Source organism: Scyliorhinus canicula, chromosome 14, assembly GCF_902713615.1.
Source record: "Scyliorhinus canicula chromosome 14, sScyCan1.1, whole genome shotgun sequence".
NCBI classification, from domain to species: Eukaryota; Metazoa; Chordata; class Chondrichthyes; order Carcharhiniformes; family Scyliorhinidae; genus Scyliorhinus; species Scyliorhinus canicula.
The window spans coordinates 60,695,616-60,710,331 of record NC_052159.1 but is presented as its reverse complement, the minus strand read 5'-3'; the positions used below and the strand labels follow the sequence as shown (position 1 = coordinate 60,710,331).

The 14,716-nt window shown below is 48.6% G+C and overlaps 1 protein-coding gene across 1 annotated transcript in view; it reads right to left on the bottom strand.

Annotated features, from left to right (window-relative positions):
• Window positions 1-14,716, bottom strand: part of LOC119977447 (solute carrier family 35 member F2-like) — a 74,199-nt gene that overhangs the window by 46,569 nt on the left and 12,914 nt on the right. The window contains exons 2-3 of the mRNA XM_038818366.1: window positions 11,638-11,813; window positions 11,385-11,512 (exon numbers count right to left, since the gene is read on the bottom strand). Of these exons, the coding sequence (XP_038674294.1) occupies window positions 11,385-11,512; window positions 11,638-11,813 (304 nt within the window). The remainder of the gene's footprint in view (window positions 1-11,384; window positions 11,513-11,637; window positions 11,814-14,716) is intronic.

Here is a 14,716-nt window from a genome sequence, read left to right as displayed (position 1 = left end):
AGATAACCCCGGTAACTATAGACCAGTGAGACTTACTCCTGTTGTGGGAAAAGTCTTGGAAAGGTTGATAAGAGATAGGATGTATAATCATCTAGAAAGGAATAATTTGATTAGAGATAGTCAACATGGTTTTGTGAAGGGTTGGTCGTGCCTCACAAACCTCTTCGAGTTCTTCGAGAAGGTGACCAAACAGGTGGATGAGGGTAAAGCAGTTGATGTGGTGTATATGGATTTCAGTAAAGCGTTTGATAAAGTTCCCCACGGTAGGCTATTGCAGAAAATACAGAGGCATGGGATTCAGGGCGATTTAGCAGTTTGGATCAGAAATTGGCTAGCTGATAGAAGACAAAGGGTGGTGGTTGATGGGAAATGTTCTGGCTGGTGTCTAGTTACTAGTGGTGTACCACAAGGATCTGTTTTGGGGCCGCTGCTGTTTGTCATTTTTATAAATGACCTGGAGGAGGGCGTAGAAGGACGGTGAGTACATTTGCAGATGACACTAAAGTCGGTGGAGTTGTGGACAGTGCAGAAGGATGTTACAAGTTACAGAGGGACATAGATAAGCTGTAGAGCTAGGCTGACAGGTGGCAAATGGAGTTTAATGCAGAAAAGTGTGAGGTGATTCATTTTGGAAGGAATAACAGGAAGACAGAGTACTGGGCTAATGGTAAGATTCTTGTTAGTGTGGATGAGCAGAGAGATCTCGGTGTCCATGTCCATAGATCCCTGAAAGTTGCCACCCAGGTTGAGAGGGTTGTTAAGAAGGCGTACGGTGTGTTAGCTTTTATTGGTAGAGGAATTGAGTTTCGGAACCATGAGGTCATGTTGCAGTTGTACAAAACTCTGGTGCGGCCTCATTTGGAGTATTGCATGCAGTTCTGGTCGTAACATTATAGGAAGGATGTGGAAGCATTGGAAAGGGTACAGAGGAGATTTACAAGGATGTTGCCTGGTATGGAGGGAAGATCATATGAGGAAAGGCTGAAGGACTTGAGGCTGTTTTTGTTGGAGAGAAGAAGGTTAAGAGGTAACTTAATTGAGGCATACAAGATGATCAGAGAATTAGATAAGGTGGACATTGAGAGCCTTTTTCCTTGGATGGTGATGTCCAGCACGAGGGGACATAACTTTAAATTGAGGGGAGATAGATATAGGACAGATGTCAGAGGTAGTTCTTTACTCAGAGAGTAGTAAGGGCGTAGAATACCCTGCCTGCAACAGTAGTTGACTCGCCAACACTAAACGCATTCAAATGGTCATTGGATTGGCATATGGACGATAAGGGAATAGTGTAGAGGGACTTTAGAGGGGTTGCACAGGACGGCACAACATCGAGAGCTGAAGGGCCTGTACTGCGCTGTAATGTTCTATGTTCTATTTCCGAAAACTTCCATCCCACCTCCTGGCTCAAATCTGTGGTTCCCCCGAATCGGCATTTCCCTTGACCCTGCACCCAACCCGAAGTGTTGGCGAAACTGTCTACAAATTCTCAATGAAGCTATTATTACCGGACTCTGAGTACTTTCCCGGGGCTATCGGGAGCGGCGCTGTTGCTAGTGCTTTCAGTCCCGACCCCCCGCACAAACTCTCCTCCATTCTGACCCATTGGGAATCAACACCTCTGACTCAGCTCCGCGCCTTCTCCACATTCGCCGCGCAGTAGTAGTACATCAGTTTCAGGACACCCAAACCCCCTGCCTGCCTTCCCCTCTGTAGCAGCACCTTTCCCACTCTGGACACCTTCCCTTCCCATATGAACGAGGTAATCCTTCCTTCAATCTCTCTGAAAAAAGCCTTTGGGAGGAAAATCGGTAGGCATTGAAAAATAAATAGAAATCGCGGCAACACATTCATTTTAACCGCCTGTACCCGACCCGCCAGTGACAGAGGGAGACCATCCTACCTTGCCAGATCGGCTTTCACTCTCCCCACCAAACTAGTGATGTTGTACCTGCGAAGCCTCCCCCACTCCTGGGCAACCTGCGCCCCCAGATACCTAAAGTGAGTCCCTGCCCTACGGAATGGCGGCCCCCCAATCCCTGCCCCACCCCCGGCCGAGACACCACAAAATACTCACTCTTGTCCAGGTTCAGCTTGTATCCCGAGAAAGCCCCAAATACTCGCAGTAGCTCCAATATTCCCCCTATCGACACACTCGGTTCCGACACATACAGCAGCAAGTCGTCGGCATATAAGGACACCCTATGCTCTATCCCCCACCCCCCACACTATTCCTTTCCATGCTTCCAAACTTCTTAATGCAATGGCCAACGGCTCAATCACAAGTGCAAACAGGAGGGGGGACATAGGACATCCCTGCCTCGTCCCACGGTGGAGAGAAAAGTATGTCGAGCTGATGTGTTTGTGCAGACACTCGCCTTCGGCTCCTTATATAATAGCATTACCCATTTCACAAATCTTGGTCCAACCCCAAACCGCTCCAGAACTGCCATCAAGTACCCCCATTCTAGCCAGTCAAACGCCTTCTCGGCATCCAATGCCACAACCACCTCTGTTTCCTTCCCTTCCGCCAGTGCCATAACGACGTTCAAAACCCTCCTAATGTTCGAAAAAAGCTGCCTCCCTCTCATGAACCCCATCTGATCCTCACCTATCACCTTCGGGAGGCACCCCTCCAGCCTACCCGCCAGTACCTTTACCAATACCTTTGCGTCCACATTCAAAAGTGATATGGGCCTATACGACCCACACTGCGTCGGATCCATATCTTTTTTTAGCAACAATGAAATCGATGTTTGCCCCAAGGTTTGTGGCAACACCCCCTTCCCTATCGCCTCCTCAAACATCCCAACCATCAGGGGTGCCAGCTTATCCTTGAATTTTTTATAATATTCCACCGGAAACCCATCCGGCCCTGCCACCTTCCCCGACTGCATCCTTCCAATTGAATTCTTTATCTCCTGCTCCACTATTGCTCCTTCTAATGTAGCACTGTCCCCCTCCCCTAGCCTCGGGTACTCCAACCCATCTAGAAATTCCTGCATCTCACGGTCTCCCCTGGGTCGCTCTGACCAGTACAACCTCTCCTAAAACTCCTCAAAACCTTGTTAATCAGCTCCGGAGCCACCACCAACTTCCCTGCCCTATCCCACACCTGAAGGATTTCCTTTGCCGCTGCTTCCCTCCGGAGCTGACCTGCGCACTCCTTGCTCATCTCAGTTGGCGCACCGCCTTCCTGGTGGACAGTCGGTCGAAGCTTGCCTGTAGTTCCTTCCTCTTTCCCAGCTTCGCTGGGTCCCCATCTTCTGCAAAACTGCTATCTACCTCCACCCTCTGCCGCTCCAACCTCTCCTCTTTGTCCACCCTGGCCTTAAACAAAATTACCTCACCACCGCCTTTAGAGCCTCCCAGACAACTGCCTACGACACCTCACCTGTACAGTTGAAACCTATATATTCCTTAATTACCTTTTCAATTTTCTCACAGAACACTTGGTTCCCCAAAAGCCCCACATCCAGCTTCCACCCCGGTTTCTGCGCTATCCCCTTCTCCAGTACCATATCCACCCAATGTGGAACATGATCTGACACTGCAACTGCCGAGTATTCTGACCCCTTAACCCCAGCCAGCAAAGCCTTTCCCACCACATAAAAGTCGATCTGTGAGTATACCTTATGGACTGCTGAGAAAAACGAGTACTCCTGTTCCCTTGGGTGCAGAAACCTCCAAGGGTCCACCCCTCCCATTTCCACCATTAGCCCAGCCAGTGCCTTCGCACCCCCCCCCTGATGGGATCAGCGAGCGCGGCCATGATCTGTCCAACCTTGGCTCCTGCACCAAGTTCCAGTCCCCCCCCCCCACAATCAGCTCGTGTGTGTCCAAGTCGGATATGGCCCCAAACACCTTCTTTGCCAATCCCACATCATCCCAATTGGGACCATATACACTTAACAGCGCCACTAATCTCCCCTCCAGCGCCCCTGTCACAATCACATATCTACCCCCCTGATCTGCCACCACCATCTCCATCTGGAAGCGTACTCATTTGCTGACCAACACCGCTACCCCTCGAGCCCTTCCATCAAATCCAGAGTAAAACACATGACTAACCCAGCCCTTTTTAAGTCTCACCTGGTCCTTCACCCTCAAGTGAGTCTCCTGCAGCATTGCCACATCGGCTTTCAAACTTTTAAGATGCGCAAGCACCCTTAACCTCTTGACCGGACCTCCTATCCCTCTCACATTCCACGTGACTATCTTTACTGGGGGTCTCTCACCCCCCCCCCCCCCCCACACCTTTCCTATCCACCATCATACCACCGGACCCTGCCCCATAAGCCTCACCCGCCCCTGTCCATTGTTAACATCGAACCCCTTCCCTCTCCCAAAAACCCCCTCTACATTTCCCCTTGAAAAAACATCTTCCAGCATCAATCCCCCCCCCCCCCCCCCCCCCCCGTCTCTCGCTCGCCTCGTAGGCCCATTGAATCCTGCTATCCAGGCTCCAACGTCCGCAGCCCTCCTCTCACCTCACCTCCGTTCACATGCTGACTTTAGTTAGCTAGCGCGGGTGGCTCCCCCCGCCAAGATATATCGTCCCCTTCCACCGAGTCCCAGAGAAAGAAAAAAAAACAAAACCAACAATCCAACCCATACAATTCACTAACATAACATTTAACCGTCGCAACACAGAACGCCAATCAACCCACCATTAACTTGAACTCTGTAACAATGCAAAGAGAAGTAAATTACAATACACATCAGTAAAAAGAAAGTTGTAGCATTTATACATTTTCCAGCTGCCCAAACACAGTCCAGTCTCTCTTCCAGCTCCGCTCCTCATATCTGTTCCAAGCCTTCTGCCTTCACAAACACCTCAGCCACCTCCGCTGTCTCAAAATAAAAGTCTTTGGCGTTACCCTCAGCTTCACCGGGTACACTACACCAAATCGCACCCCCTTCTTGTACAATGCTGCCTTCACTCACCCAAACACCTCTCGTCTTTTTGCCAACTCCACTGTCAAGTCCTGGTAGATCTGAACCGCAGTACCATCCCACTGCACCTCATGCTTTTGTTTCACCCAGCTTAATACCTTCTCCTTCATGCAGAACTTATGGAAGCAGATAATTACTGCTCTTGGCGGCTCATTCACTTTGGGCTTCGTCCTTAATGACGGATGTACTCGGTCTAGTTCGTACCGGGAGGGGCTCTCACTCTCCCCCATCAACTCCGCCAACTTCTTAGTGAAGTATTGTGTTGGCCTTGGGCCCTCTGTACCTTCAGGCAAGCCCACAATTCTCAAATTGTGCCACCTTGAGCGGTTATCCAAGTCTTCGTGCTTTGCTCGGAGTTCATTGTTGACCTCCACCACCCTCTGCAGCTCGTCCCCCATCGAGGTGACCTGGTCACTGTGCCATGTGACGGCCTCCTCCACTTCCTTCATCTTCTCGCCCTGCTCTCTCACCTCGGCTGATGTCTTTGCCACCGCCACCCTCACCGGGTGATTGCCTCCTCCACCAATTACTTCAGTGCGACCACCGTCTCCTTCCTCAAGGCCTCCATGTGCCTCGCGAGCTGCTTTTCAAGCTCCACCGCCATCACCTTGGTCATCTTCTCCACTGTAAGTAGAGCAGCCCCACCATGCGGTTCGGCTTCCGTCATCTTGTCAGCACTTTTGCTCGTCCTCTCATTCAGCGGCGAACCCGCGTTTCCTCCTTTCTTTGATGCTGCTCTTCGCATCCTTTAGCGGCTTATCATTTTTCCTTTCTTTTCTTTCCCCTTCCACCCTCCTGTCTGAATCAATCTGAATTTTTTTTTGGAAAAAAACTATTTTTCTTCCTTCACACAAAAAAAAGGGGAGAAAACAACTTTCACCAAACTTCTTTAAACCTTCTTTCTCTTCTCCTCTACATTCCCCCAGAGCTCCCCTGGGACCGGACTTCAGCCTTCTTTCTTCATCCTAGGTGGGAGCATTCCGATGTGGGACACCCCACCTACATTGTGCCCTGGCCTCGGGCCTGCTGCCTCGGCCTCGCCAATTATTATTTATGAGTCCAATCTTTATAAATTTAGTTGGTGGAGTTTCTTTATTCTTCTGTTGTTGAAGTGGTGACATTGATATTTCAATGCCTTTGTGAACGTGGTCAGTGTTCTTGTGTTTAAGTAACAAGTCATCATGAGGTGTTCGAATGTTCAAATTACTTTTTTTGTCTGACCTGGACTTTCTCCTGTGCTTGCGGTATCGATTCTGTATGGCATCTGCCTTGAAAACTGGCTTGCTTGTTTGTTGTGGAGCAAATATGAATATGTGAGATTCGTTGTCATGCCATGGTATGTTTGTACTCTTGCCATTGTTTTGGACTGTGCTGTTACATTGTCCTTCATGTGCAGAGTTGTACCATGTCGTACAAGTTGTTGTTTCATTGTTGTTTTCGTTGTTGTGTTTCTTGGTGTTGTTTTTGTTGTGCTTCTTCTTGTTGTTTTTGTAGTGCTTCTTGTTGTTGTTTTTGTTGTGCTTCTTGTTGCACTCAATGACTGTTCTGTGTAGATAATTTGAGTCATTCTCAAAGTTATTGGTATCAGTGTCCTTTGTGGTATCTGATGTTTCATTAAACTTTTTGAATTCAGGTTTGTGTGAATGATCTATTGTTGCATTGATCTTGGTGACATCAGTCATTTCCGGTTGATTTGCTTCATCTTTGATCTCTTGTTGCTCCTCTTCTGGAGTCAACATCGTCAAGATTTCAGTGGTTTGTCATGAGTGGATGAGGTTTTAATTGATGCGGTCTCACTGGACTCAAGAGTAGTTTTACTTTGATTGTTGAGTGCTTCTGTACAGATGAGCTGAGATCTATCAGTCTCGCTATGATCTAGCACATCGTGTATGCTAATTGTGATCACTGTGTCACTATTCGTACATACAGTGGTGAGGCATTCATTGTCTTCTTGTTGTTCATCAAATAAGGTAGATAGTCCTTCATAGTCGTCTTTTTGTTGTTCAAATGAGCTGGGTAGACTTTCATAGTCTTCTTTTTGTTGGTCAAATTAGTTGGGTAGACTTTCATAGTCTGCTTCTGGTTGCTCAAATAAGGTGGATAGACCTTCATGTTGCGCTAACAATTGCACACAGAAACACAAAATGGTACAAAGAGGCTTTATTACAGTGAGATGTTATTCCCTCAACTGCAGCTGTAAAATGGTCGCTCAGGAGCTCTCATGGATATTTATACTGCTCCCTGTGGGCGGAGCTAGCCGGCAGGGGCTTACCGACAAACCTGTAATAGCAGGTACTATTGTACATCCCCTAATAGAGGCACACACATATATATACAATGTTGGATTTTCACACTTCATAGTCTTCTTCATGAATAGTTGTTGCTCTGGAGTGTTTAATTGCTTTCATTCTGGAGTCTGTCAATGAGCTCTCTGTGGAGGTTTGCATCGCTCTCTGTGGAGTCTTTCATCATTCCCTGTGTGGAGTCGTGCAGTGTTCTCTCTGTGGAGTTGATCAGCGCTCTCTCAACAGAGTTGGTCAGTATTCGCTGTGTGGCGTCATTTCTTCTTGGCTATTTGACAGGTTGCTGTCATCCAATGTATCAACGATCTGCCATTTGATATGTTATTTGATTCATCTAGCATCAGTAGAGTCGTATTGAGCTTTTCAACCGTGTTGCTGATGCTATGATAATCATATCTGAATAACTCAGCCATGTCTGAGTAGTATTCTTCAATAAACAAATCATCATTTTGGTTTCGGATTTGTTTTTGCACTCTTCACTTTGGATGCTGCAAACTGCTTGTTTCAGGGTGCTGTGAAAGTTATTTTCAACTGCTGGTTGAAATTCAGGCAATGTTGTGCCTTTTGAGGTAAAAAAAATTTGGGTGTTGTACCTTTAAGAGTCTGGGGCGAAATTCTCCGACCCCCAGCAGGGTCGGAGAATCGCCTGGGGCTGCCGAAAATCCCGCCCCTGCCGTGGCAGAGATTCTCCGCCACCCAGGAAGTGGCGGCGGCGGGAATCACGCCACTGCGATCGGCGAGGCCCCTGCGGCGATTCTCCAGCCCGCGATGGGAGGCCTCTCCCGCCGCCAAGGTTTGAACCACCTCTGGTGGCGGCGGGATCAGCGGCGCGACCGGGCCCCCGAGGTCCTGGGGGGGGGGCAATCGGACCCCGGGGGGTGCCCCCACGGTGGCCAGGCCCGCAATCGGGGCCCCCCGCTCAGACTCCGGGCCAGTGCCCTGGGTGCACTCTTTCTCCTCCGCGGCCGCCACGGCCTCCGCCATGGCGGAAGCGGAAGAGAAACCCATATCATGCAAGCACCGGTGGTGACGTTAGCGGCAGCTGGTGCCAACCGCTCCGGCGCGGGGCTAGCCCCCAAAGTTGCGGAGAATTCCCCACCTTTGGGGAGGCCCGACCCCGGAGTGGTTGGCGCCACTCCCCTACGCCGGGACCCCCGTCACGCCGGGTAGGGGAAAATCCCGCCCCTTGTTTGTGATTTTCGGGCATTTTCCTTTTAAGTGGGCGTGGTCTGAGCTTCTGACGTCATGACGCTTGTGATGGCATGCGTAACAATCGGTTGTGCATCCGCAAATCGGAATTTTGATGGTTTGGGTCTTTTGTGGATGTGCGCTGGTTTGAATCGGAGCTGCCGCGATGAAGGAGGTCTTTTGAATGCTGAGACACCATTTTAACAGATTCAACCTCATGGTGGATCTTTCTGCCATTTTCATGGTAGTAAAACTCATTATAATGCTCTTTACTTTTTTCATGAGTTAAATACTTTTGAATCGCGATTTCCAGCGTTAAACTTTCTGTTTTAAGACTTCCGGTGGCGGCAATGAGGAGTTAAGCCGCACATTCGGCAGCTCCCGCTGAGAACGGACTTTGGGGCTCTTTTCAGGGACCCCAACGGAGCTGTGTCGGCAAATCCCGACGTGGGAAGACGACAGGAGTCGACCCCTACGGTCCTATGGTCCGGACCAGGAGTGGGGTAAGGAGAAAACCGGAGAAAGCACCCCTGAAAAAGCGGGGGAAAGAAGACAAAATGGCGGCCGACGGAGGCCTTGAGGAGCTGAGGCAGTGGGCTCAGGAGCAGCAGGCGACTCTGCTGCGCTGCTTCCAGGAGCTTAAGTTGGAGCTGCTGGAGTCGCTGAAGGTAACCAACAGGGAGCTGATGGAGACCCAGACAGCCCAGGGGGCTGCGATCCGGGAGCTGCAGCAACAGGCCTCCGAAAGGGAGGATGAGGTCGTGGCCATGGCGGGGAAGGTGGAGATGCACGAGGCGCTCCATAAAAGATGGCAGGAGCGGTTTGAGGAGCTGGACAACCGGTCGAGGAGGACGAATTTGCGGATCCTGGGCCTCACGGTGGGGCTGGCGGGGTCGGACCTAGCGGCCTATGTGGCGGCTATGTTAAACTCGCTGATGGGGGCTGGGTCCTCCCAGGAGCCCCTGGAGTTGGAGGGGGCCCACAGAACTCTGGCTAGGAGGCCCAAGCCGAATGAGCCGCCGCGGGCGGTGTTGGTGCGGTTTCATCGGTTCGTGGATCGTGAGTGTGTGCTCCGGTGGGCCAAGAAGGAGCGGAGCAGCAAGTGGGAGAACACGGAGGTGCGGATCTTCCAGGACTGGAGTGCGGAGGTGGCAAGGCGGAGGGCCGGGTTTAACCGGACGAAGGCGGCTCCATAGACAGAGTGTGAAGTTCGGCATGTTGCAGCCGGCGCGTCTGTGGGTCACCTATAAGGATCGGCACCATTATTTTGAGTCCCCGGAGGAGGCGTGGGCCTTTGTGCAGGCCGAGAAATTGGACTCAAACTGAGGGGCTAAGATGGGGGAGCCTGTATAATACTGTATTTGTATTTGCTTGGTTTAATGTAAGATGTGGGTTGGCTTTAGGGTGGGTGGGGTGATGTCGATTTGTCTTTTCTATATGGGTTTTTCTGCAGGGGTCGGGTGGACGGGTTTGGGCAGAGGGGTAAACGGGGTGTTCGGGGAGCTGGTGGGGGGGACTGACAATGGGAGTGGCCCTGGAGGAGGCGGGGCCGGGCAGGGCAAAAGCGCGGGCACCTCACTATAGGAAGGATGTGGAAGCATTGGAAAGGGTGCAAAGGAGATTTACCAGGATGATGCCTGGTTTTCAGGATAGGTCTTATGAGGAAAGGTTGAGGGAGCTAGGGCTTTTCTCTTTGGAGCGGAGGAGGATGAGTGGCGACTTAATAGAGGTTTATAAGATGATGAGGGGGATAGATAGAGTGAACGTTCAGAGACTATTTCCTCGGGTGGATGTAGCACCCCAATCAGCACTGAAAATAAACCCCAACCCCAAGGACACGGAGCACCTCGCTCCCCAAAGAGCATTAGGGCACCCCCACCATGGAGCTATCGGAGGCTCTCTCTGCCCCTCCCCACAACCGCACAAGTATCAGCAGCTATCTCCCCCCACCTCCGCCTACCCACTACAACAGTATCTCTCAGGAAAGTTCCCACCCTCTTCACAGGCAAGGTCCTCCCACCTTCACAGACATCAGCTATTTTTCCCCTCCACCCCCCCATGGAATTCCCCAGAGGGCCTACCTCTGGAACTGCCCTGACACTGCCAGATTTGCAGTGCCAACCTGTGCCAGGGAGCGATGCCAGGGCACTTCCCGGGCATGTTCCCCCCCCCCCCCCCAGGGCTTTATTTCCCTTGGCAGCCCCATTGGGATCCCCTCGACTGAATACCTTTTTTAAATTACCGTTGTGAACCTCGCCAATGTGACGTCATGTCAGCAAGGTTTGAATATTTAGTGAGGGTGGAAAATGTGAATAATATTAAAATGTAGTCAACTTTATTTTTACCAATGTAGGTGGTATCTCATTAAATCACCATCAAGGGGCGGGGAAAATCGAGAAACAACATCTCGTTAGCAGGAATCTCATTTCCTGATTCTCGCGGGATTTTGCGCCCACATTGCCGTTTACGCTTGGGGTGGACACGGGCGCAGAATCTCCCCAGTGATTCTACTTATTGGTTTAATTTATAAATGCACCACACAATAGGCTATTGGGCCATGCAGGGGAGACAAGCCTCATGGTCAACCCCTGCTCAGTATTGAGTTTGCTGATGCCAACCAGCCAGGGAAACAGTGGTTAATATGCCAATGCATTAGCATTGCATAGGTTAAAAGGGAAAAATACACAAGGAACTCCACCCCTGATTTTTGTCTCATAATCCTTGAGGACACTGGGTGAGGACAGGGTAAGTCTGCCTACTGGCTAGAGTCACACAAAAATGGTTGTCTACTTTGATGAGGAATCAATTGAACTCAACTTTCGGGCAGAAAAGAGGAAGTTGGGGGATTAATTATTTACTGAACTCTTCCCACTTGTGCATAGGGAAATACAGGATACAACAAATGTCGTAATCAGGTTCACAAGGTTGAACACATACCTGAACACTTGTTAATGTTGTATACTGGTAAGCTTTGACTACCAGATAATTAGCTTCAACATCAATTAATCCCAGCAGAAGGTACTTCCACCATTTTGTCTTCAGTATTTGTAGTAAATTGTCGTTGCCTGATTAAAAGTAAAATTAAATTAGCACTTCAGCAGTTTTGGTGCTGCAATTATTTTAAAACTGTATTGTTCATTCTGCTGATTCTGAACATTTCAAACAGATTATTTTCTTGTTCGCTACGTACCCCGCCTGAACATCAATATTCCCGTGTAAACCAGCAACAATAGAACGTAGTTGATAAAACCCTGAAGCACTGGGGTGTTCACAGCAAAGTCATCCGCCAAATATTGACTGCTGATTGCAGTCCCACATAATAACATGGATAATCCTTGACCAAGAAGTAATATCCTTAGAAGATTCCTAAAATTGATCAAGAATTCTAGTTAGTTCAGAAATATTGCCATCGTGGAGATAGCCTGAAAAGTGTGCATTGAAGAGCAAGACCAAACAATGAAACCCAAGTACAAGCCACCAATTTGAAATAAAAAAATTAAATAAACATAATGGTCACAAAAATGGTTCTTCTGTTTAAAGTTTGGAAATGTCTCCAAATTGACTTCTATTAACTCCTACCAAGGAAGTGTTAAGAACATGGTTGATGGTAAATTTTGTGTTATTCCAAATCCCAGAATGGAAACTTGAAACAACTGCCCTCACTTAATTTTGCAATTTTCTATCATGTGAGGAAAGGTTTGAAATCCAGAGAATGATGTCCCAAATGGTTTGTGATGATTTTAAGTAAAATAAATGTTTATTAAGCAATAAAACAAACAGAAATAAATTAAGAAGGGCAATGGCTGTACACATAATCTCTCGCTGTACCCAGTTCCAAACATTTACTTCACTCCCTTCAGAGCTCATTCTCCCCAAGTGTTCCACAACATCTAATAAAATTTTAAAACTAGAACAAAAATCCAATAACGGTTACCACACCAGACAGTTATATCTCGTTGGGGTTTGTTTCTGAGGTAAAACAAGCAACTGGCTTCTCAAGACAATGGTGTGGATTCTCCATTGCCTGACAGCAGGTTTCCTGATCCAGCGGAGAATGGAGCTTCGGCTGAAAAATGGGATCGGCACTGGGCGTCAATCCCATTCCGATGCTCCATCACCCCTCCCCCCTGCCATGATGGCGCAGGAAGCCACATGCCCATGCTAGTGGGAGAATGCAAATCAGTGATTTGCACACATTTACATCTCATTAACTGTTGCTGTGATTGACAATTCGTTACCACATCAATAGCAGCTAAGTGTTTTCTGCTGTGAAAAACAGGAAGTGAAAGCATTTAACTGCTTTTGATGTGGTGAGGATCTGTCAATCAAAGAAATAATGTTTATGAACATTGTTGTCAGCATCAAAGCAGGTTACTTGAGATTCATTCAAGTGTGAAGGGAAAGACAGATCAACATTCCACCAAGTGCCTGTCTCTACAGTAATAAAACTGTCAATCACTGGCCAATGCAATGTATTGCTGTGTGAAATTGAATGGAAGATTTGCATTTCAAAGGCTGTCAAGGGATTTGAAGCTCTTTGAAGTCCTCTTGACTTTCGAGAAAACCTCTGATACTTATAACAGCTGATGCTTTAAACACTTTTGTCTGAGGCAGCAGATGTTAGGAAAGGGTAAGTGAAAATGCAATGATTTTTCACTGTACTAGCTAGACTGCTCCAACTTTCAGGCAGGGGTGACTGCTGAGGCCTCTGATAGGGGTCTTCATTGGGTGTCTCTGTTGGAGGGTCTCGTTTGGGGACCTCTGTTGGGGGTTTGTTGGGGTCTCTGATGGAGGGACTGATGGGGGTCACTGTTTAGGGTTCTCTGATGGTCTCAGATTGAGGGTCTCTGATGGGGGTCTCTGATGGGGAGTCTCCGATGGAGGTCTCTAATGGGGGTCTCTGATGGGGGGAAAGACGAGGGTTTCTGATTTGAGGTCTCTAATCGGGTTCTCCGATGGGGACACTGTTGGGGGTGTCTCATGGAGGTTCTGATGAGGATTAGGGGTGTCCGCTGGGGGGCGGGTCTGACGAGGGGCCTAGGATGTTGGTGGGGTAGTTCGGGTCACCCTCATGCATGCATGCTATGTGAGGGTGACCCATTATTACCCTGGTGGCGGGGGGGGGGGGGGGGGGGGGGTGGTGGTGGGAGGATGCCCTTATTTGTCAGTGGGGAGTGGGGGCAGGATTTTCATTGTTGGGGGAGGGGGGCCTGCTGCTGGACCTCGATATCGGGCCGCCCGCACAAAATGGCAGCCCGATGTCGGGATTCCAACAAAATCCAGCGAGCTCTTCTCAATGTAAATTAGTATGGTAAAGGAGAGAGCATCTCACATAGATACTACACCTAGCACCAGCAGAGACCAATAGCGCATCTCTGCTGGCGGGAGCACTTAGTCTCCAGCCCAGCTTTCTTCACAGACCCAGCTGGCTGGGAGTTAACAGCTATTCCTTAACATAGAACATAGAACAGTACAGCACAGAACAGGCCCTTCGGCCCTCAATGTTGTGCCGAGCCATGATCACCCCACTCAAACCCACGTATCCACCCTATACCCGTAACCCAACAACCCCCCCCCCCTTAACCTTACTTTTATTAGGACACTACGGGCAATTTAGCATGGCCAATCCACCTAACCCGCACATCTTTGGACTGTGGCTGAGGTTGGAAGCAGCTATTCTTGCATAGGTTTAATCATCTTCCGACATACAGTTGTTCCCTTTTGATCTTCCCTGATATGAAATAACCTTTTCAGAAGTCAAACTTGATTGCCTTCATTTTGTAAGTCTACCTTTTAGAATGTAATTTCAAATCTCACACCCTGTCTCCTCCTTTGCACCTCCAGCACATTATTTAAACCCTTTACGTTTTGTCCTCCTCATACCACCTTGCCTTAGGTAAATCTCTGTTTGCAATATTGCAAAGCTCATCAACATATCAAAAGCACTAGTTTCATTAGCATAACCAAACTGTCACTGCCTTAAGCAGCTTACATTTTCCAATAGTTCAAAAATATATATAACCATCAGAGAACAATCCAATTTATTGGATTTCCCGGATATTTTCATATCATTACTACATCACTATTTTCCTGATAGAAGGTTCTTTCACTTTTAAAAAGAAACAGCAGCAAATGTAGGGGCTTCTTTATGTTGTACTCTTTGATAAATAATTCAGCTATGAATTGTTGGTGTTTGGACACAGTATGATATTTGACAGATGATCTCAGAATTTTGATATAAATAGAAAACTAATTATTTAATTAGGACT